Source organism: Plecotus auritus (assembly GCF_963455305.1).
Source record: "Plecotus auritus genome assembly, chromosome: 7".
Lineage (NCBI taxonomy): Eukaryota > Metazoa > Chordata > Mammalia > Chiroptera > Vespertilionidae > Plecotus > Plecotus auritus.
The window spans coordinates 169,437,121-169,461,656 of record NC_137774.1 but is presented as its reverse complement, the minus strand read 5'-3'; the positions used below and the strand labels follow the sequence as shown (position 1 = coordinate 169,461,656).

The 24,536-nt window shown below is 40.6% G+C and overlaps 1 protein-coding gene across 1 annotated transcript in view; it reads right to left on the bottom strand.

Annotated features, from left to right (window-relative positions):
• Positions 1 to 19,467, bottom strand: part of MROH2B (maestro heat like repeat family member 2B) — a gene marked incomplete at its 5' end in the record, with an annotated part of 51,988 nt that extends 32,521 nt beyond the window's left edge. The window contains 11 exons of the mRNA XM_080677488.1: positions 1,134 to 1,207; positions 2,423 to 2,536; positions 4,649 to 4,718; positions 4,810 to 4,902; positions 5,297 to 5,437; positions 8,594 to 8,748; positions 12,259 to 12,357; positions 13,042 to 13,201; positions 15,855 to 15,965; positions 17,570 to 17,631; positions 19,440 to 19,467. Of these exons, the coding sequence (XP_080533614.1) occupies positions 1,134 to 1,207; positions 2,423 to 2,536; positions 4,649 to 4,718; positions 4,810 to 4,902; positions 5,297 to 5,437; positions 8,594 to 8,748; positions 12,259 to 12,357; positions 13,042 to 13,201; positions 15,855 to 15,965; positions 17,570 to 17,631; positions 19,440 to 19,467 (1,107 nt within the window). The remainder of the gene's footprint in view (positions 1 to 1,133; positions 1,208 to 2,422; positions 2,537 to 4,648; positions 4,719 to 4,809; positions 4,903 to 5,296; positions 5,438 to 8,593; positions 8,749 to 12,258; positions 12,358 to 13,041; positions 13,202 to 15,854; positions 15,966 to 17,569; positions 17,632 to 19,439) is intronic.
• Between the last annotated feature and the right edge of the window lie 5,069 nt (positions 19,468 to 24,536).

Below are 24,536 nucleotides of genomic sequence, written 5' to 3'. Positions count from 1 at the left end.
CCAACTGAAAATCCAAAAAAAACTCGGAAAAGTGAGATTTTGTTTTCTTAATTTGGCGCCAACTCATTAGCAGCAAACCCCAAATTGAACTGTTTTAAAGCTATTTGCAGTCTTTACTTACTTTATGTAGTGTGGCTGTCTACACATTTTCCTGCAGAAATATTAATGGTTTTGACTTGTATGGGCTATTGTCATGGTAATGTTTTTCTAAAATCTGAAAATTCTGAATCCTGAAATATGTCTGGCCTCAGGGATGGGAATGGGGGATTATGAACCCGTGTTACAGGTTTTCAGTAAGTAGGCTCCCTTAGTTTATTGGATCACTTTCCTGGAGGATGGAGAGCTCAGATCTAATTCCTTAGTGAATGGGTCTTTTCATGGAGGGTGGGAAGAAAAGAATGATTTGGAATAGGGAGGCAGAGCTACATGGTGGCAATTAGCAACACGGTCACCCACTAGTCTCCCCAAGTGAAGAAAAAAGAGGTTCACCATCTTTCTGTTTTTGCCTGAGAAGCTGGCCTTCCTTAAAGTTTCTGTGCTCTTTTATTCTACCCTAAAATCTAGTAATTCTTTAATTGGCCTGGCCAAGTACTAGGTCAGGTTTTTTTTTCATCTAACCGCTCCATTTTTGCATAACGTTTATCTTGAACACAGTCACAGTCAATCAAAGCTTCTTAGGGGAATTTTCTTCATTGGTTTCTATGTAGGGCTCTAATCCAAACGAAATATGATTTTCATACAAAAATTACAATTGCTAATTTTTAAATATTTGTATCAGCATAAGATCTACATCTTTCCTAACATGAACTACTTTGATCAAATAATCTGGAAATATTGAGCAATCTATTTAGTGCAAGATTCACTCTAGGTACTCCCTGCTTGGAAAACAGGATGTCTATGCACAGAACAATGCTCAGGGGTTATTATTTTTTGGAGGAAGATACATTATAACTATTTTTAGAATTCTATCTTGATTTGGTTTATCTTTTGGAGGAAAAATAGAATTCTTTGAAAAATAGAATTGATCAAAATTCTTTATAAAGCAATCTCATAAGTAAAACCTTAAACAGTCAACACTGTTTTCTTTACTCCTAAAACTACCACCAACTGAATAAAAGTCTCCATTCTCTTACTTTTATACTGAGGTCACCCATGACAACTTTGACTGTTCTTTCGATTGAAGTGATCTGACCCCTCAAGTTGGGCTCTGAAAGACAGAGGTAAAATTGAGGGCATGATTTAATAGGAGTATAGTATGTTCTAGGATTGATGAAAACCCACTATGGTACGTATTTGTAAAGTCTCTTGTCCTTAACATGTTATATTATTCACTTCCCTACTATCTCTTCTTTTCCAACTCTTTAAAGATGTTGATTGCTTTCTTTGCTCCCTATTATATTTGGTTTCATCTTATTTAAAACTAAGTTAGAGTCCAAAGTGAATTCAATCCATCACACCCAATGGATCAGCTTTAAATTTTGTGAAACTATTTCATTTTTCTTGTTTGATTTTTCAATAAATACCAATGATAACTGAATTTTAAAAACTACTATAATGTAGTGCAGAAGTAATTATTGTATTTTATAAATCCAAGATATCATTAAGTTTAGGAGGCACCTTATTTTATATTGTATAAAAAAAAACTATAGTCGCTGATTATCATTTAAAATGCTGTCAATTATAAGATACTAGAGGCCCGGTGCACAAAATTCATGCACCCTGTGGGATCGGGCCTAAACTTGCAGTTGGACATTCCTCTCACAATCCGGGACCGCTGGCTCCTAACCACTTACCTGCCTGCCTGCCTGATCGCCCCTAACCACTCCCCTGCCAGCCTGATCACCTCTAACCACCTCTGCCTGCTGGCCTGATTGCCCCCTAAGCCCCTAACTGCCCTCCCCTGCCAGCCTGATTGCCCCTAACCCCTCTGCTTCGGCCCCTGCCACTGTGGCTTTGTCTGGAAGGATGTCCAGAAGATGTCTGGTCTAATTAGCATATTACCCTTTTATTAGTATAGATGTTCCAATATCATGAAAATATGTGCTTCTTGGAATTAAAAATATGATAATTTATTAAATTCTGCTCTTTTCTAAATGGACTAATCTCTAGAATATTATGCATTCTTCTTACCCACGCTTGTTTATTGGGCAACTTAACCAGCTTACCAGGTCTTCTAAATTAAATTCCCAAGTATTCTACTCATCCTTCTCAACTCATTAGATAAATATAATAAAAGAAGAGAGGTAACTGAAAATGCCTGTTTAAAAATAATAGATTGTAGACATTGAGGAAGACAGAGTTTCACTTGAATATAACGTTCTATAAATATCCCAAAGACATAGGATAGGATTAGAGCATGCATCAGGTTCAATTTTCTTCCTGGTACAAAATAAACTACTCTGGCTTCATCCCTATTACTTACCTTCAGCGTTGACAACCAATTGTAACAAAGTCAAGATCCCCCTTCTAGTGACTTCATTATTACTTCTTATTTGTTCATCAAAAAATTCCATCAGGTCTGCAGGATTGGAATGGGCTGCAGGTTTAAGAAATACTGGCATCACAAGAACTAATTTTCTTTCTTTTTTAAAAAAATATTTTTTATTGATTTCAGAGAAGAAGGGAGAGGGAGAGAGAGAGACAGAAACATCAGTGATGAGAGAGAATCATTGACTGGCTGCCTCCTGCACACCCCACACTGAGGGTTGAGCCTACAACCCAGACATATGCCCTGACAGGGAATCGAACCATGATTTCCTGGCTCATAGGTAAATGCTCAACCACTGAGCCACACCATCCAGGCACAAGTAAAAATATTTGTGATTGGGAATATTTGTGAGTATTGTCAAAGTCACTGTTAGGTTTGTAGTTAGATTTTGTTCTTACTTCTATGGTATCACAGAAATAATGAAGCAGCTTGATTACTAAGAGAACTGTCTTGACCTGGGCCCACTCCTGTTCAAATCTGTGAATGTGATTTTATTTTGAAAAGTAGGTTCTTTGCAGATGAAATCAAGTTAAGCTTAATTGGCAGAAGTCATTAGGGTGGGCCCTAATTGAATATGGCTGATGCCTTTATAAGAAAAGGAGAGGAGACACGGAGACGACAAGAACACCTTGTGAACATGGAGGCAGAGCCTGGAGTGATGCTCACCAGCTTTGGAGATAAAGAGAAACATGGGTAGGGCAGGAAGCAGTGAATAGTGAGGAAAGAATTGGTTAGGGTAAAGCAGTTTGGGTTCAAAATTGTCAGAGATAAAGTGAAAGTTAATTAGGTTGGGTCATAGAGCAGAGAGAAGTATAGAAACAGAAAATCAGAAGAAAACCTGAACATAATAAAAAGGTATCAATGAAGTAGTAGACTTGACATGTTTTGGGGAGGGTGGAGGTATGGGAGGTATAGGTTATTCTTGTCTTTTGTCCTCAGGGACTATGTTGCAAGGAACATTGTTTTGTATCCTGACCCTGAGACCTTGGTGCCTCCTCTAACCAGGAGATGGCTGAGATCGTGATGTGAGAGCAAGAAGAAGAGGAGAGTGAAGGAGGGAGAGAGGCAGGAATAGATAGTAAGAGATGACCAGTGGGAAACAAGCATGACTTTGGGTCTGACACAGTATGAAATAATCTCAAATATCAAGAGGTTACCAACTCACCCTGGTTTGCCTATAAATAAACCCATGCATATGTGGTCAACTAATTTTTGACAAAGTAGCCAAGATTATTCAGTCAGAAAAGGATAGTCTTGTCAGTAAATGGTGCTGGGAAAACTGGACAGCCACATGCAAAAAAAAATGGAACTGGATCTCTACCTTACACCATACAAAAAGAAAATAGAAATGGAATGAAGATTTGAAGGTAATATCTGAAACCATGAAACTCCTTGAAGAAAACAGGGAGCAAGCTCCTTGACATGGGTCTTGGCAACAAGTTTTTATTTATTTTATTTTATTAATTTTTAAGCAGTAAACTCTATTATTATGATCATCATCATTTATTTAGATAAAGAGGGAAAGGGAGAGAGAGAGAGAGAGAGAGAGAGAGAGAGAGAGAGAGAGAGAGAGAGAGATCAATCAGTTGCTCCCACACATGCTCTGATTGGGGATCGAACCTGAAACCTGGGTATGTACCCTGAGAGGAATCAAACCCATGACCCTTCAGTGCATGGGATGATGCTCCAACCAACTGAACTCCCTGGCCAGAGCTTGGCAATGAGTTTTTAGATTTGACACCAAAGACAGACGCAACAAAACAAAGAAACAAACAAACAGGACTACATTAAGCTAAAAAGCTTCAGCTCAGCATAGGAAACCATCAAGAAAATGAAAAGGCCATGTATGAAATGGGGAAGAAAAAAACAACAATGCCAATGATATATTCAATAAGGGATTAAAATCCAAAATATACCTGGGACTTTTCTGGTTTTAGAACTGAGCGTTTTATCTCTTGGGAGGATTTGTCACTCTGTATCTTATGCTCTTTTGGGGAACAGGTAAGATAGAGAAAGGCCCAGAATACCGTGAGTTGAAGAAACATTTTGCGTGTGTATGTGTGAAGGTAACTAACGTGACAGTTTGCACACCCTTCATCATTGCCATCATCATCACTCGGAGACATTTTTATTAAAAACCCTCTGGATGCGTGGTCCTACCTAGAATGAGGAAACAGCTTGAAGCTTCCATTTCATTTTCCTTCTCCGGAGGCTCTGGAACTCTGCACACCTGAACGAGGGGGAAGAAGCAGGTGGTAGATGTTAAAAAGGGAAAACTGGTGCAAACAAAACAATTCCTCTGGACAGCATGCTCTCCTCACCTGGTGGAGTAGATTGACGAAGATGCTTCTCTTTAAGTCCTTCGGAAGGGCAACCTCATAAAGGGCGGCCGCAGTCAGTATTTGCTTCAGACTCTAGAATCAAAGGTTGGGTGGAGGCTGCCCAGGAAGCAGCAAACACAGGATGTGGGAGGCAAATCATGTTTTCTGAGGAGAACGAACCCATGACTTTCCTGCAGTTACCAGGTTTTATGTGTGCATGCTTTTTTTTTTTGTTTTGTTTTGTTTTGTGATTTTGGCCCTTTTACCTTGTTTACTGCTTCATCACCTTGAAAAAAAAAATCATAATCCCTTTCTGGAGTTTCCACATCCAGCTATGCCAACTTCTTGCTATCATATTTCTCAAGAGGTAGTTAAATTCAGCTGCCAGGACAGGTATTCAGGTTCCCTGGGGCCGCCTGAGCCTTGTATGCTCTAGGATGGTTGCCAGTGGACTGTCTGAATCAGCTTTTCAGGGTGTGGTTCTTACCTGGGTGACATGGAAATCAATCTCTTTGTCACTATACTGGTTCAGGAGCCAGGGTACCTGGCCCAGGGCATATTCACAGAGTTCTTCCCGATGGAGCAGCAGGCTCACTGAGGGGCCATGGGCCTTAACGATGGACAAAGTCTGCAGAGGCAGCAAAGAAATAGCACTGATAGTTCTTCATTATGCTTTTTGTACATTTCTCAGAACACCTGGAGATTTAGATCTCCTGCCCTGAAACTTCCTCACTGCTTTCAACCAAGACATAGTTCTTAAAAACTTCAAAATATGTTTAGGTTAAGAGCATTGTATGAGGCAGTTATATTTATATTTGTATTTATATCTACACCTGTATCTATATTGATTCTCATTTCAATACCTGACCCCTCTTATTTCTTTAACCTCTCTCTAATAGTCACTTTCTTTCACTATGTTAATAAGTTTAAAATTTCCCTCATATTAAAAAGTTCTTTGATTCCACATTACTTTGACCAGCTATCATTCTCACCCAGTTCTTTTTCTTTTCTTACACTTAGAGCAAAGCTTTTTGAAGGAGTTTATATTTTCGATTTCCTCTTCCCTCCTCCCATTTATCCCTCAATCTACTATAATCTGGTTTCCATTGACATAAAAAAATGAACAAATATAAAATATAAATGTAATATGTATTGATTATAAAAGTTCAGAAATTCTCTAAGTTATGATGAAGAAAACATTGTACCCACAATACTCATAGATAATCACAGCCTGGTGTATTTTTAATATGGTCTTTATTTGATCTTTAAAAAATCTTTTTTCTATGGATTCAAATTTAAAAAAAAATGACATTTTTAAAATATATAGTGTTACATTCTGCCTTTTCTACATACCATTATATGATGAACTGTTTTCTATTAGCTATTTTTTTCTGAATGAAAACCACTTCAAAACTTAATGGCTAATAACAACCACCATTATGTTCACTCAAGACTGTGTCAGCTAAACTGTTTCTTCCAGCAGATTTCTATGAAATGAATACCTTTTAAGAGTTTTTTTTTTTTTTTGCTTGGGCACTATGCCAATGGATTCTAGATTTCTCTTTGCTTCAATCCCTTCTTTCTTAGATTGTAAGATCTCATTCCACTTGGTTCTCCCACTTCTTCAGCAGCACATTTTCAATTCTTCATTGTGAGTTCTTCTTCCTTTGCTTTCCCTTAATAATCTATCTCCCCAACCCCAAACTCTATTTTTGGCACTTTGCCACTCTAGATACTATTTTTAGAAATTTTATTTTTCAATTATAGTTTGAATTCAACGCCATTTTGTATTAGATTCAGGTGTACAGCACAGTGGATAGATATTCATTCTAGGTTCTAAAGTGTTCCCTCTGATAATGCAATATGTACTCTTCTATCCACAACCATTTATTCAATTGCCACGTATATAAAGCTGATATCTAAATCTGTGTATCTAGTTTTTCATCTTAACACCAACCCTGAATATCCCCAAACCTATTAATATCTCCACTTGGATGTCCCATAGACATTAAGTCAAAATATCTAAAATTCAACACATTTTTCTTACTGCCCCAAATGTGTTTGTTATTTTTCTTGTTTTTCTCATCTTGATGAATGGCCCAAGATCATTCAAGTTGGAAATGTCAGAACCATCCCAGATGCCTCCACTTCCCTCATTCTAAACACCTAATTGATGCCAAGTCCTCTAGACCAGCCTTGGGCAAACTACGGCCCGCGGGCCGGATCCGGCTGTTCTATCCGGTTCTCTTGCTCTCCCCTCTGCTCCTTCACTTTGAATTTATATTAGTTCACACAAACACTCCATCCATGCTTTTGTTCCGGCCCTCCGGTCCAGTTTAAGAACCCATTGTGGCCCTCGAATCAAAAAGTTTGCCCACGCCTGCTCTAGACCCTATTTTTCAGCATGCGACTCCTTAGATCTGTACTACCGATACTACATTTACCGATCCATTAGCATTCATGGCCTGGAATGTTTCCACAGCCTCCTGGTAGTCTTGTCCTATTCCATCCCTATACCCCATCCATCTTTAGCATTGATAGTAGGATGATTTCTCTGGCACTTAAATTCTTGTTTAAAATCTTTAAAAGTGTCTCATTTCTCAAAAAAAAAAAAAAAAAAAGAAATAAAAAGTCCAAGTTCCTGAATAGTATTCAAGGCTCTTCATTCTGTGGCTAAGACCTTTCTAGTTTTCCTGCTTCTCTATCCTCTTTCCCCTGTCCCTTTTTGCCTTCTCCCATCAGATTCACTCAAGTATGCATGTAATACCATCCCCAACCTATGCTTCAGTAGGTTTTATTCCCTCTTTAGGGCATGTACCTTCCCTGTGTTAAATGACTTCAGGGGTTAAAAGTTCGATCCTAATGCCACAGCCTTTCCAGTGCTCATCATCGGAGTTAGGTGCTTCTCTCTCTATGCTCCCTTATTACTTTATGAACCTTCTTGTCACTTGCCTAACTCTTCTTGCGGGAAGTTAGGAAAGTAGTCATCAAATTTGTATTGAATTTTGTTTTTCAGGTGCCTTAAAGAAAAAACTTCTGTAGGATATTTTTAACAATTCCATGTTTGCTAATGATTTAACTAACCCAGCATGTTAAAAAATAAATGCCTTCATAGCTCAAAGTACAGAAAAGGAACTAAATTCCAGAAGGTAGCTACATGTTAAATCTTTTATAATAGAGCAATAGGAGGTTAACTAGCATATAATTTAGCCTACTTTAAAAAAATTATAGCAATTAAGCAAGATAAGAATGGGATTATATATATGCACTGTGTGATCTATTCTCTATAAAGAATTACAGCATTTTGAAGCAGCCAGGCAAATTCTTTAGATGTTATTTCAATGTGATATCCACATACACAGGAAATTTCCGGGGACTGTTGGTTTTCCTAACCAGGGACTCAGCCCAAATATGGGTTATGGTATCTAAGACATGAAATAGCTAACATTCTATATATTCTTTTCATTTTATCTTGACTGTGGGGATTCTGGTCTGTTTAATATCTCTGTATCACCAGCATGCAGAACAGTGTCTGGTGTGTCCTGTGGCCTCAATATATATTAGTTGAAAGTCAGAATGAATAAATATGGATTTGAAATAGGAAAAACAAGAGGTTTGATAAGCTGATAATGGGGCCATTAATCAAGATAAGAAAATCAAGTGAATAACAAACACGTTTGGGGCACACAACCCATAATTTAAAAAAAAAAATTGAGATGAGCAATCATGTGAAAAGAGGAAGTTCAATCAGCATGGAGGAGAGGCAGTCTGGGGCCCCACTCACTTGCATGGGCGAGGTCATGGGCGCCCACTTCTCCATGATAAACCGGAACAGCATGAAGATCTTGTCAGATAGTCGGTTGGCGTCCAGTCTGGGATAGGGGAAATCTCTCCAGTGGTTGACGTACTTGTAAATGGCCTTGCTGAACTTCTCGAGGGCTGCATTTTAAAAACAACCACAGACTGAGAAAAATATAATGGTGGGAAGGACCACAAAATAATTGGAGAAGAGAGTACTGGTGATTAGAAAATATAGTGTAATAGTTTCTATAAAATCTTATGACTATACCAAATAAACATATAAAAAGTGTCCAGTCACACTGGTGAAATGTGAGTTAAAACCATAATGAGATACTATTATATACCACACGGAATGGCTAAAATCTAAGACAATATCCAGTGTTGACAAGACTAAGGTACCACTGGTATTTTAACATACTGCTGGTGGGTGTATGAACTGATACAAATACTCTGAAAAACTATTTGACACTATCTACCAAGGTTGACTATGTGATCTTGGTGACCCAGAAATTCCACTCCTAGGTATGTAATAATTAGGTATGCATACATATGGGCACTAGAAACTTGTACAAGAATGTTCATATGAGGGTGTTTTTTTTTGGAGGGGGTGGTCAGAGCCTCAAACAGAAAACAGTCCAAATATCTGCCAACAGATAAAATGGAAAATTAAATTGTAGTATAGACATGTAATTGTATATAGAAATAAAAATAGACTACAGCTACACAAAATGACATGTATGAATTTCACAAATGGTCAAAAATAATTTATGATATTAGAAGTCAAGATTATGAAATAATGGAGAGAGAGATGATTGGGAAAAAAGACAAAGAGGACATCTGGGTGTTAGTAATGTCCTACTTCTTGACTTGAGTGGTGGTCAAACGGATATGGTCATTTTGTTACAACTCATTGACTTCTGATTTGTATGCCTTCCTATGTGTCTGTTTTACCTGAATAAAATTTTAAAAAGACCTTGGGCTTACAAAAATGTCCATTTGGGCCACTAACCCATATGAATTTGTATCAAGTGCATGAAATAATATTATTTTTTCCTTCAGCCCTCATTCTACCCCTTTCATTGATGATAAAGAAAATTCATAGTTTACTCTCTCAAGGGTGTTTCCTATGCAAAGAAAACTCTAATAAAGATGCCAAGTATCTTAGCTTTACAGCTGACCACTTACTGGCTCATTCATTCCCTCTGAACTCTTTATTATAATCTCCTATTACACTTTATCATAATCTTCTGTGCATGCAGGTGTTTGTGTCTCTGTGTGTGTGTGTGTGTGTGTGTGTGTGTGTGTTTGTGTGTGTCTCACACTGGCTTATAAGTAACATAAGAGAAGGCCTGATGTTCTGTCTGTTGATGGTATTAGACACAATGGATACAGGGTCTACTTATTTGCTGATTGACTGAGTGAATAGATGGGTGGATGGATGGCTGTTGAACTTTATACCTTTTCTTTAGCGGCAGTCAGGCAGAAGTTGCTCTAGGACCAAAGAGCACTAAATGACTTGATAACACAAAGACAGAGAATTCTCTTATTCATTGCCATTACGATTTCTGATTTTAGTTTCTCTTCCTTTCTTGGTTGCTAATTTTGCAAGTAGAGGTGCCAAAGTTTATTTGCGGAACACAGTATTAGCTGTCATAGTAGGTAGGAATAGCAAAAAGTATTGAGAAGTGTGCTAATCTCGTACAGTTGTTCAAGTCCTTGAGTCAGGCTGTTATAATTCAAATCGTGGCTCTGCCACATACTAGCTGTGCGACCGCAGGCAAGCTGTCTACCCTCTCAAAACCTTAATTTTCTCATCTTCAAAATGGAGGAAAATGTTATCTACTTAATGGGATTACTGTGAAGGTTAAATGAAATACCCAAGGCAGTGCCCAGCCACATAGTCAATTTTCAGTACATGTCAGATATAAATATTACCTTCTCCCACACCTGAGACCTATATGTCTATGTTGACCAATGTCACCCCAATTAATTTAATAAATAAATATTAAAATAAATAAAAATAATGACAAAAATTATCTTCATTGAGGACAGAACAAGAAGAAAAGGGCAAAATAGAGTAAAATAGTCTTGCCTGATAGGTAAAGAAGACATTCCTGACAGTATTGGCTTTTAAATAATACAACATAATAATATTAGGGATGTTAAGGGTGTAAGGAATCTTAGCACTCACTTTATTTGGTGTTTTTGGGGGTGAAACTGAGATTGAGTGAAGGGTGGAGGCACCTGATGGCTCTGTGGCAGATCAGAGGTAAGAGTCTAGACCTCTAGAGCCATCCAGAAAACCTCTCACTGTGCTGTAAGTGCTTTCCCCTAGGAATTCTGGGGCATATTGTTCTCTGTAGACCCTTCATTACTGTGGATGTATTTCAACTTGAAAGTGGGGAGGGGGAATTTATGACCATAATTTGTTTACCTATTTTCCTTGATTTTGTGATTGCTTGTATTTGATTAGATTATTTATTTATCATTATTATGATACTAGAGGCCCGGTGCATGAAAATTCATGCACTGGAGGGGGGTCCCTCAGCCCGGCCTGCCCCCTCTCACAGTCAGGAGCCCTCAGGGGTGGGAGGCGACCTGGCGATCAGGGGAAGGCAACACCCCATCACACCTCTGCTGCTGCCACAGCCGGCAGCACAAGCCTCGGCCGGCCCTGGTTACCTGAGCCTCGGGCGGCCCTGGGCAGCTGGGCAGCTGCCATCTGAGGCTTGCCTGCGCCTCGGGCCAGCCCTGGGCAGCTGGGGGGCTGAGGGGACTGGGGTACTCCAGAGGCAGGTGCATGGAGCGGCTGGGCCCGCTGGGCCTTGCCACGCGCCTGCCACCCCGGCAGGGCTGAGGGGACTGGGTGCTGCCATCTTGTGGCTGTGGGCGCTTCCATCTTTGAGGGCATGGCAGTCCATTAGTATATTCCCTTCTTATTGGCTATGGGCACCACCATCTTTGCGACAGTGTGAGGGTCAACTAGCATATCCCCTCTTTATTAGATAGGATTGCATTACAAAGACATGCTAAAATTCAGCCAACTGGTAAGAGCAGGTAAGCCCTCATCCTTGTAGAGAAATTGTGATCCAATTAAAGAGACTAGTATAGGGGTGGGCAAACTTTTTGACTCGAGGGCCACAATGGGTTCTTAAACTGGACCGGAGGGCCAGAACAAAAGCATGGATGGAGTGTTTGTGTGAACTAATATAAATTCAAAGTAAAGGAGCGGAGGGGAGAGCAAGAGAACCCTCCGCTCTTTCGGCTCCGCGGGCCGGATAGAACAGCCGAATGGGCCGGATCCAGCCCGCGGGCCGTAGTTTGCCCACGGCTGGACTAGTAGAAATGGAGACCATACACCCCAGTGGAAAGAAAGAGTATAGATTGGGTGGTTACATAGACATGGGCTTGAATGCCACCTCTGCATCTCATTGACTGGGTCGCCACCTTGGGATAATTGCCTAACTTCCATGGCTCTCAGATTCTTGTCTGTAAAATGGTCTAATAAGCACTTACTTTGCAGAATTGTCATGAGGACTGAGAGAGAGAACTCTCTGCTGAGGGCCCTCCCTATGGTAGACACTCGATAAATGGTAGGTGTTGGAGAGGACCAGACCGGTCTTAAAGCGGAAAGCACAGGGTACTTACCGAGGCAGAACACTCCCTTCATGCTTTCCTCCTCGGCCAGCCTGAGCATGGTTTGCATGGTGAGCAGGGTCATCATCATGAAGGGAATGCTCTGGGATGCTGCCGTGGGGCAAGAGGAGAAAGGCATTATCTTCTCACACTGGGGAGTCCCGCCACTCCTCCCTCCTCATATCAACACTGTCCACAACAAGCATTTCCAGGCTGCCACAGGCAGGTGGAGGAGGCTGTAGGAGGATGTTCTCCATCCTGCCCCACCACCATCCAGGTTGTAGTTAGAGGATTAAGGAATGATTGGCTTAGCATAAGGTACTAGCTATCTGGCCACCTATGTTTAGTAGCAATTACTTATTTGGATAATGATTTCATTAATGTTCATCCCTTCCATCAGAACTGGCCTATATCTCCAGGGCCTAGCACAGATAATAGGTGCTCAATAAATACCCCTTAAATAAAGTGGTGTAGAAACCCATACCGCCTATAAGTGTTCATTGGTTTGCAGAATACATCATGTGGAAAATGTGCTTCTGCAAACACAACGCTGGATGAAGGTGAGGGTGGGTGATAATCCAGCCACATTCAGAGCAGCACGAACCGACCAATGGCAGCCAGCAGGCTCATCTCTGCCTGTAACGTACACAGTTGCCCAAATCCCTCTGTCAATAATGTTTGGCTCGGCACAAGGTAGAGATGTTCTCCCTTCTGCTGTTTGCTCCCATTGGGGTTTTCAACAGTTAGTCAGGGGGGCTGTTTCCCAAGAAAACAAAGAGACTATTCCCTCCATACCATAGCTGGTTGCCAGTTCAGCCAGGGCAAGCACAACGAATTCATTTGGCAGCTCCAGGATCCTGAAGTTACTTTGTATTTCATACATTACAGAGTTGAAATCATGGGCAGCAAGAGACACCAAAACCTCGCCAGCTAGCATTCTGATTTCTCTGGGGACCTGAGGAAGAAAAGGAAAGCAACAACAATGAGTAGAGGAAGAGCAGAGTGAATCTTCAGAGAGGAAATAGAATACATAATATTTGTAAGTCCCCCTGGCTTTGGGATAGAGGGAGAAGAGGTTGTTTATGAGCCCAGGGTGAAAGCCACAGGGTAGGTGCCAGTAGCTGGGAAAGAGGAGGTGATTTTAGTTCCCTTCAAACTAGGTTTTAACAGGAATCTTGTAAACTTGGGGTCAATACATATTTTCTTGCTGGTGGATCAAGCACCATAAACATAGGATTTACGTTTTATGTCTGAGTGATATGAATTATTGTGGTTGAATTACTGGATGGAAAGTCCACGAGGAGAGGAAACTGGGACTAAGAGTCCAGAGTTTGTGTTTTAGTACTGTCCTGATCTAAAAATATCTTTGATATTGGAGATATTTGGAGGGACTTCTGCTTTTGGTAATGGTGAACTAGGCCATTTTTTTCCTTTTTATTGAATTTATTGGGGTGACACTGGTTAACAAAATTATACTGGTTTCAGGTGCATAATTCTATAGCACATCATCTGTACACTGTATTGTGTGTTTACCACCCAAGCCAAGTCTCCTTTTATCGCCATTTATCCTCTCTATATGAATTAGGTAAATTTTATCAACCCTACTACTGAAAAGTTGCCTTAAAAAAATCTCAAGCTCTGAAATTAATCATAGGTTGTTAGTTCCCTTGGCAGGTAAACAAGTAAAAATACTTTCTGGAAGAAAATACCATTATCCTATGACTCAACATAATTTCTGCAAATAATTTTCAGATTCAATGTTTATGTACATAGATAAGTAGGCACACAAAGAAATAAAAATTTATACGGGAGCCCAAAGACACTGGATTCTAGTCATTTGTTCTGTCAATACATAGTTTGTCACTTTGGAAAAAACACCTCTCTAAACATCAACTACCTCATATAAAAGTGGGTTGGGTAATATTACCTCTAAAGTCTTTCTTAGTGAAAATGCGGCGACAAAGAAACAGATCACAAATGAAAGAAATGGAGGAAAACAAACGACTGTATATAGAATTCAAAACCACGGTTATAAGGCTTTTCAAGAATATCCTAGAAAAGGCCGATAAATATAACGAGACCCTCGAAGATATGAAAAAGGACCAACTAGAAATTAAACATACACTGACTGAAATAAAAAATATTATACAGAGACCCAACAACAGACTAGAGCAGGGGTGGGCAAACTTTTTGACTCGAGGGCCACAATGCGTTCTTAAACTGGACTGGAGGGCCGGAACAAAAGCATGGATGGAGTGTTTGTGTGAACTAATATAAATTCAAAGTAAAGGAGTGGAGGGGAGAGCAAGAGAACCCACCGCTCTTTCGGCTCTGCGGGCTGGATAGAACAGCCGAATGGGCCGGATCCGGCCCACGGGCCATAGTTTGCCCATGGCTGGACTAGAGGAACACAAAAACCAAGTCAAAGAATTGAAATACAAAGAAGCAAAAAACACTCAACCGAAAAAGAAAAAAGAAAAAAAAATCCAAAAAGTTGAAGATAGTGTAAGAAGACTCTGGGACAACTTCAAGTGTACCAACATCAGAATTATGGGGGTTCCAGAAGAAGAGAGAGAGCAAGATACTGAAAACCTATTTGAAGAAATAATGACTGAAAACTTCCCCCACCTGGTGAAAGAAATAGACTTACAAGTCCAGGAAGCACACAGAACCCCAAACAAAAGGAATCCAAAGAGGACCACACCAAGACACATCATAATTAAAATGCCAAGAGCAAAAGACAAAGAGAGAATCTTAAAAGCAGCAAGAGAAAAACAGTTAATTACCTACAAGGGAGCACCCATACGATTGTCAGCTGATTTCTCAACAGAAACTATGCAGGCCAGATGGGAGTGGCAAGAAATATTCAAAGTGATGAATAGCAAGAACCTACAACCAAGATTACTCTACCCAGCAAAGCTATCATTCAGAATTGAAGGGCAGATAAAGAGCGTCACAGATAAGAAAAAGCTAAAGGAGTTCATCACCACCAAACCAGTATTATATGAAATGCTGAAAGGTATTCTTTAAGAAGAGGAAGAAGAAAAAAGTAAAGATAAAAATTATGAACAACAAATACATATCTCTCAACAAGTGAACCTAAAAATCAAGTGAATTAAAAACCTGAGGAACAGAATAATATGGTGAATATCATAGAATCAGGGGCATAGAAAGGGAGTGGACTGATAATTCTCAGGGGGAAAGGGGTATGGGGGGGTTCAGGAAGAGACTGGACAAAAATCATATACCTATGGATGAGGACAGTGGGGGGAAGGTAAGGGCAGAAGGTGGGGTGGGAACTGGGTGGAGGGGAGCTATGGGGGGAAAAAGGAGAAACAATTGTAATAATCTGAATAAAGATTTATTAAAAAATAAAATAAAACAAAATAAAGTCTTTCTTAGCTTTGCCTCAGTTTCCTCATCTGTGAAAGGGTAAATAACAGACACTGTTACTATAGACAGGTTACCATGAAGAACAAATAAAAGGGATTTGCAGTCCTGGCAGCGATGTACGAAAAGCTTATAGATGTCTACACGGGTGCAGCTAGGCCACTTAAGAGACCTGTTGCTGGCGGTGACACAGACTCTTCATCAACAATCAAACTTACGTTGTTGTCTCTCATGTCCTTAGAAGCATAATAAATCAACTTTTGGACAATGGCATTATCCAAGATGTCAGTATTCTGAATGACGGAAGTGAGATGACTATAAATGTCTTCCTGTGAACATATAAGAGATACACAGAAATTTGAGTTGCGGAACTAAAGGAATCTCATAAAATGCAAATTAAACTATGCAATGCATCACGACTGCACCATAGATGTTATGTATCTTCATTGGGGCTTCCTGAACATGATACCCATCTTCAGGAATCGAAGGCTTTTAGGTAGACCCAAGTTCATTCTAAAAACTGTTTTAATTAATATGACTACATTTCTATGGCAAAATCTACCTGAAGGCAGGGGTCGGCTACCTGACAACCAAAGTCTCTTGGAAATCTTCCCTGTAGGGCACTCAGGGGAATGGAAATGCCCAACCACCTCATTGTTGCTCTTATTACCAGGGAGTGACTAGTATTAAGGAACAAATGTGATTCCCAAAGAGGCCACTAGGCTACAAAATTTGTTCCTAAGGGAGATTTCTAGGCCCTTGCTTCATTCATGTCTCTGCGGGGAGAAAGTTGTGATATATTTTTTTTTAAATAGAGCTACAGACTCTGGGAATTAGATGGCTTGACCAGATGCAGTGTGTGAAGGCTCTTCCACATCTGACTGGCTCCATGGCCTCTGGAAGATGGGAGACTGGTGTTCTGAAATCTTCCACAGCCTCAAGCATGTACCTCCAGGTACTGCCCCCACATTTACATGTGAAGGGACCCTCTTTGCATACAGACTCTAGCATGATGTCAGGGCTGAGAACCGCTGGGTTAAGAGGTGAAGAATGGGCATTGCCCTTCCCAGGGAGGCTGCATTGAATAATCACTAGGGGCATTCATTACTTTGGAGTCAGACAGGCTTGTGTTTGGATGTAGTCCTTCTGTTCTCAGGCAACTCATGTAACTTCTCTGTGCTCCCCTTTTCTCAGTTGTCAAATGAAAATAACAATAAAGACCTTATAAAGCTGTGAGAAGGGAATATAATATGATGCACTATTGTTTGGAAAGCAATACGGTTATTTTATAAAAGATTAATGAAGCCAGAATAGCCTTCAGAGGAAAGAACCTCTAATTGTGAATTAGCTTTACAGATGATTAGGGGAGGTGTTTTGGGATTTTCAGAGGTGCCTCAAATTCTACAGCTGTAATCCACATGGTTGTGAGTCCAACATCCCCCTCTTTCCACATCTTCCTGCAAAAGGTTACAGAAAGGGGTATTCTTTGGCAAACTTCTAGAACTGGATACTCTGATTCCTTAAATGCCAAATAGAATTGGTTAGACATTGTAATGACTGTCATTGTAAGTGTATTTTCTGAAAAATTGATTACCACATAAGAAGCCCGAGAGAAAAGAGGAGGTCTAGGCCAGTGGGCGGCAAACTGCGGCTCGCGAGCCACATGCGGCTCTTTGGCCCCTTGAGTGTGGCTCTTCCACAAAATACCATGGCCTGGGCGATTCTGTTTTGAAGAAGTGGTGTTAGAAGAAGTTTAAGTTTAAAAAATTGGGTTCTCAAAAGAAATTTCAATCGTTGTACTGTTGATATTTGGCTCTGTTGACTAATGAGTTTGCTGACCACTGGTCTAGGCAAAGAAGGGCATATACGAAATGTTGCAATAACCAGGCTAGAAAAAGTCAATGGGAAAGAGATTTTTCTCTCTTCTCCTTACCTTGCTGATATTATCATCCTTGCTCAGCATGCCAATAGTGAGATTAATATATCCAAAAGTCTCTACAATGCATGGAGAAAGAATTAAGTGTGTGCTAACATGCCCTCCTGCTAATTACAATCAATAGTCCCCAAAAGATTCCACTTTCTCACTTTCTCTCTCCTCTCCCTTCCTCTGTCTTTCTCTCCCCACCCCCTCTCTCGTTCTCCTCCTCTTCTCCTTAACTCTCAGCTCTTGGTTGGCAGAATCTATGTCTTATTATTCATATTTCCTGTACTTGACACACTTGAAACTAGCTGATGCTAAGTATTTCCTCCCTAAAACCTAAATTAAATGTGGAGGGAAAGATCAAAGATGCTAAGTTCCTATGTATCCCTCCAGTCCTATAGGCATCACCTGTATCCCCTCTCGCAAGGCTCAGCTCTCAGAGTGCATGAGCTGAATCCCTTACAGCTGATGGGAGCATGAGAAGGCAATGGCGTGATGCAGTTCTCTTCCCTCAGCCCATCTTCTCTCTCCCTGTCCACACCCTCCCCGCTCTTGGCCCTATTAGATCCGCTTATGGTCCCATGCTCATGGAACCTCACTCTTTTCTGATAATAATCTAAAAGTTTTTGACTTGCACTCTCCAGCAATATTTGTATTTGAAGAAAGCTCTCTGGAAAACTAAAACAAAACAAAACAAAAAAATGAGTCAAAGAAAACAAGCCATTTTAGGCCACAGCACAAGTTGGTAAAGAGATCCTTTTGGAGGTGGTGAGTCCCCATAAGCCTCCAACTCCGACGACAGAGCCCGTCAACACAGTCTCTTTTGGCAACGCAGAAAGGCAGCCATACTTGAAAATTGGGGAAAATATTTCCACAGGGTTCTTCCAGTATTTAAAATCAAACAGTGTGGACCAAAATAAAGGGGGGGGGGGGGGCGGCGTGTTCAAGGAAAGTAACCTCCCAGGGTCATCTGATCATACAATTTTAAATGGGCAGGTCACACCTCAAGCCTATAACATTTTAGTAAAAGTTTTTTTTTTCTTTAGTAAAAGGTCTTTGCTTTAAGCAAGCCCTGTTCATTGTTTCTGTGCATCCAGGTTAACACACCTTTGAAATATGACATAACCACCCTCAGCATGGAACAGACTGTTGAATCTCAGAGGGAAGGGGGCGGGGTGGGTGGTAGATGATCAACCGCAGAACCTGTGTGCACATATGCATACCCCGTGGACACAGGCAATAGGGTGGTGAAGGCCTAGGGTGGAGGCCTGGGGGTGGGCTTAGAAGGGTTCAATGGGGGAGCGAGGGGGACATTTGTAACACTTTCAACAATAAAGATTTTTTTTAAAAGACATAACCATCCTCAAGAGAGCACATAATCTTTACCCTGTAATCCAACCCCGCCTTGCTTCCTCCCACCTCCAAGTAATCTTATGTTCCCTCCTTAATCTCAAAAGCAGAAAAGCCGCTGTAAAACTTATTCCGCTGAGCATTTGAGAGCTTGCTCCCAGCATATGGCATCAGTTTGGCTCAAATGAACTTTTGTAAAATTTATGTACATGTTTGGATGTTTCTTACAGCGACAAAAAGCAATTGTCTTTCTTTGTATTGTAGCCACTTTCTCCTCAGGTAGACTATGCATTTTCAAGGAAGATAAGCCATGGTCATCGCTCAGGCTCCAGGCCTATCACTGGTGATTTACAGTGAATGCAGTTTTATTATTTTGGAATTAAGGGAGAGTAGAGAGAAGCAATCTTATTTCAGCATAAAACCTCTAATGTATATAACCTCCCACCATGACACATTCCACCCCCAACCCCACTTACGCACATGGTCACACAGATACAATACCCCTAACTCCTCAGAAGACCGCGATGCTTACCTACAGTTTCCTCCGGGCCCTGAGACATATTGCCGCTATTTCAGGCTAAGAGATAGCACCTAAGTATCAGAAACAGTGAGGCTAAAAGGTCCAAGAAGCAGATGGGCAGGTTTCTCATATAAGGTTCACATCGGGTTCCCTAAATGCAAGTCCCTCCTTGACTTGACTGGCTAACTGATCTGGAAGCTTCCAGCGATGGGCTGCTGTGGAGGAGGATGCTGTGTTCTACCACCATGACATTTTCCTGCTTCTGATCTCCTGCTGACCAACAAAATGGCAACATCTCCCCGAATGGTGAGCCTTTGGTGGAGACCAGTGTCTGAGAAGGAAGAAATTAGAAGCTGGAACTCAAACCATTTTTGTAGACCAAAGGAGCTCCTCTCCCTGAACTTGGGTCCATGGGTCACAAATTCGGGAATGGTTTTCAGTGGTCACTTTACAGGCTTGGTGTTGGTAAAGCCTGTGTGGTGATCATGGTGATTGTTCTACTTGGTGAGTCACTCACACCTACTGGGCATGCTCAGTGGACTGGAATCCCTGCCAGGGGCAGTTGAGTGGAATGTCCAACTGACAGCAGCAAGCAAAGCCTTCTCTGCCTCCTTCCTCCTCTCCCTGCCCCACCCCCTTCATGGACTTGACCTCATTCCAGGCTCAGGCTTTTTTCTTGACTCCATTCTCCCTTCTGGTTTTCTTTTTTGTTAATCCTCACCCCAGGATATTTTTCCCATTGTTTTTTAGAGAGAGTGGAAGGGGGAAGGAGGGGGAAGAGAGAGAGAAAGAGAGAGAGAGAGAAACATCAATGTGTGAGAGACACATCTATTGGTTCCCTCTACACTTGCCCCCGAATGGGACAAGGATGGAACCTATCACCCAAGTACATGCCCTTGACTTGGAATCAAGCCCATGACCCTTCAGATAATGGGCTGATGCTCTAACCACTGAGAAACCAGCCAGGGCATCTTTTCTGATTTTCAAATCACTTTTTTTATACAGACCTCTTGGCTATAATGATTTCAATTTTACTAGTATGGACCTAAATCTGGTTCCCATGCTCTCCTAACCCTAACTCTATATGACTACAATTTCCAAGGTGTGTCCAGATAGTATGTTAATGTGGTAGATGTTAGAGGGAGTGGGAAGGGGTCCCAGTGGTCTACAGGTCTGGATGGAAAAGGGGCTGAGGAGAGGGGCTCAGCACAGTTCTCAGCTTTTGCTGATTCTCCGGCTAGCTTCTATTCATTAGTGATGTTTAGTTCAGATTCAAAGGTAAAATGCTTCCAACTAAATCTTTGAATGCATCTTTCTTTTCATAGACAGGTATTCCACACTGTATTTATTGTAGATGGCCTCAGCAGGCTGAGTGAAGAACAAGTTCAGTTTCCCAATTCAGCATCACCATTTTCTGATTTGTCCACAAGTGCCGCATAGCAGGACTCAAGTGGTATCCTTATTTAAAACTAGAGGCCTGGTGCACAAAATTCTTGCATGGGGGGCGGGTCCCTTGGCCCGGCCTGCACCCTCTCGCAATCTGGGACATCCCTCTCGCAATCCAGGACCACTGGCTCCTAACTGCTCGCCTGCCTGCCTGCCTGATCACCCCTAACCACTCTGCCTGCCTGCCTGATGCCCCTAACTGCTTGCCTGCCTGCCTGATTTCCCTTAACCACTCACCTGCCTGCCTGATTGCCCCTAACCTCTCTTTTTGTGACTGTCTATATTAAAGAATTCCTTGATTTCAGAGAGATTGGAAACGTTAGGAGATGATTGATTTTTTTCTATTTATTTTCCAAGAGTTGGACAATTATATGGTGCTCAGCTATATTGTTATGATAAAATATATATTCAAAATACCCCACCAGAAGAATTTATGTATGAAATAAAAGGAAAAAGAAAAAAACAACATGGAACTGGAGTTCAGAAACTTGAATTGCATTTAAGCTCTGCTTCAAACTAGTTGTATTACTCTGGAAAAATAGACTGAGTTTGTTTCTCAATTGCAAAAGTCTGAAGTTCAGATTAGTTGACCTAAGAATTGATATTTCCTGCATAAAGCAACTTTGTTTTCATTTTCTTGGCAATGCCAAATCATTTGTAATGTTGTTTTTAATGCCTAAACAGCAAACTTTAAATTATTTTTTTTGTACTGGACCTTTTGTGGATAGGAAATTTCCTATCCTCTTCCCCAGAAGTAAGTTTGGGGCAGTCATTGGGGCCAGCCTCATATTTTCTCCACTCTTAGAGATCAATATCCTGAATGAATTGGTGTTCAGTGTCTGAACACTGTCATTTTTCATATCGTGTCTGTTGTTTTAGTTATTTTATGTGGAAGGATGAATCCGATCCCTGTTGTTTCATATTTGCCAGGAGCAGAAGTCTGCAACATTCTTATATATTGATGTTGTTTCTGTCTTGTGAACTTCTGCCACCTAGTTTGCTGCCAGGAACACTGGTGTATAAGTCAGAAATATGTTTCCTTGCAAAATAGAAGCAAAGCAACAACAAAAACAGCAAATCCCAAACCCCAAACCCAGAAAACACTTTTAACATGGCTTAAACATAGTGCTTTATTGTTTTTATGTAAAATTCCATCTGGAGACAGGCAGCCAGAGCTGAAGCAGCTGTTTTGGAACTGCTGTTCTCTTTTCCTGCTTTGCTATCTTTAGAGTGTGGGTTTGACCTCCTAGGTGCAAGAAGATTGCCACGCCATCATGTAGACCTCACACTTGCATTCCAGGAAGGAAGAAGGTAGAAGAGTACAAAGCTTTCTCCATGTGTGATATTGGCATTCTTAATTTTGGAGGAGAAGACATCCACAGTGAATTTCATTCACATTTCATGGGATGGGAACAAGAGCAACATAAGAATTTGATCACATGGCTACTCTTCACTGCCGTGGAGTCTGGGAAAACATGTATTTTAGCTTCTATGCCTCTCAATAGAGGGAGGTATGGAAGAAAGGTATTATGAGGATCTTTTGAGTAGATAATCTAGTGTCTGCCAGAACAATAATGCTGTTATGTTCCAAACATTATGGACTGTCATAAGCCTAAATATGACTAGAGATCTGTGGGGACCAGATATGGCCACTTAGTTCCTATGCTTGATCACATTTTCCTTCTGTGTTTGTCAGTTAGCCTTACATGAATCATCAATAGTAAAGGCAAGACTATAAAATTAGATTAAGGTATAAAAGATCAATTCAAATGGAGACTGTACCTCATACCACTGTACTAATTTGTTAGGTTTACTCCATTCTGACTTGTTTATTATTTTATTTAACTCAAGCTCTCAAAATTAATTTTTCAACTCTCACCTAGGCTTTTATGCCTCTTAATCACATATATAAACCGAGCTATACGAGTGTATATGTGCACACACAGGCACACATATGAATTTTGATGCTGCTGAGTTGATAAAATTAATGAGAATACATTTTCTTTGTTTTTAAAATTCCAGTGTAATAATTTACAAGGAGTGTTGTGATTTGGTTAAATGATTAAACAGATGCTTTGGCATGAGAAGCAAGATCTCAAGGGATAGGCTTTAAGCATATTAATCATCTTCACTGTGTCTTTTAAAGGTTGGGCATGGTTAGCTTCAAGGCTTTTGTTTTTCTATTTGAGGACTAGAGGCCTGGTGCACAAAATTTGTTCACTGGCGGGGGTGGGGGGGTTCCTCAGCCCGGCCTGCACCCTCTCGCAGTCGGGATCCCTCTCACATTCCTGGACCCCTCGTTCCTTACCGCCCGCCTGCTCGCTGCTCCTTAACACTAGGCTCACTGCTCCTTAGCGCTGCCACAGAGGCGGGAGAGGCTCCCGCTTGCCAGCTGGCTTCTGGCTGAGCTGTGCTCCCTCTGTGGGAGCGCACTGACCACCAGGGGGCAGTTCCTGCATGGAGCGTCTGCCCCCTGGTGGTCAGTGCGCATCATAGTGACCTGGCATATTAGGGTTTTATTATATAGGATTGTAAGTGTAAGGAGAGAGTTGACTTGCTTGAGAAAACAGGAGTTTGAGAAAAAATTTAGTGAAATGGGAAATTTTGATGACTGGTGGTTGAAGAAAGACTTTGGAAGAGAAGAGAATGTCTAAATGAAATTTTACTTTATTTTGTAAAATATGGCAAATATCAAACATTTACAAAAGTAGAGATGGTTGTATAATAAATACTGATATAGCAATAATTATCAAGTCATAGTCCATCTTCTTTCATGTATGTCTTCTTTTGTTTCCCCCATTTATGGATTGTTTTGAAGTAAATCCCAGACATTATATAATTTCATTCACAAATATATTTGAATATTTCTCTAAAAGTTAAGGATTCGAAAGAGTCCTTGAAACCTTCACCAGTTTGGCTCAATGGATTGAGCGTCGACCCTCAGACTAAAGGGTTTGATTCTGGTCTATCTACAGCCTTGGTTGGGATGTGTGTGGGAGGCAACCAATCAATGTGTCTCTCACAGCAATATTTCTCTCTCTGTGTCTCTCCCCCTCCCTTCCATTCTCTCTAAAAACCAATGGAAAAAATCCTTGGGTAAGGATTAACAATAATAGAAAAAGAGTGCTTAAAGAAAATGTAAGCATAATACCATTATTATACTTTAAAATTTTAACAGTAATTTCTTAATATCATCAAATATTTAGTCAGTTCAATTTCCTCATAGTATCATTATATTTTTAAAGAATATATTTGTTTGAATACAACCCAATTGTGATCCATCAATTGCAATTAGTTATTATGTCTCTCTCAACCTATAGATTTTAATTGTGATTTCAAATATTTGATGCCTATGTAAAGAATGATGTAAATTCTCCCTGTTTCCAATCTAAACAGTCAATAAAATATGCATAGTTTACTTGTGCTGTTTGGAATATATTTATTTTTGGTGGAATGAAACAAATGCGAAATCACTTACTGGCAAGAGATCAGCTATAGATTGGAGGTTCCTATGAAATTCTCCTCAGGTCCAATTAACTTGCTAGAGCAACTCACAGAACTCAGAGAAACATCTGGCCTACAGGATTAGCAGTTTATTATAAAAAGATGTAACCCAGGAACAGGAGGTGGAAGAGATGCACCAGACAAGGGATGGGGAAAGGG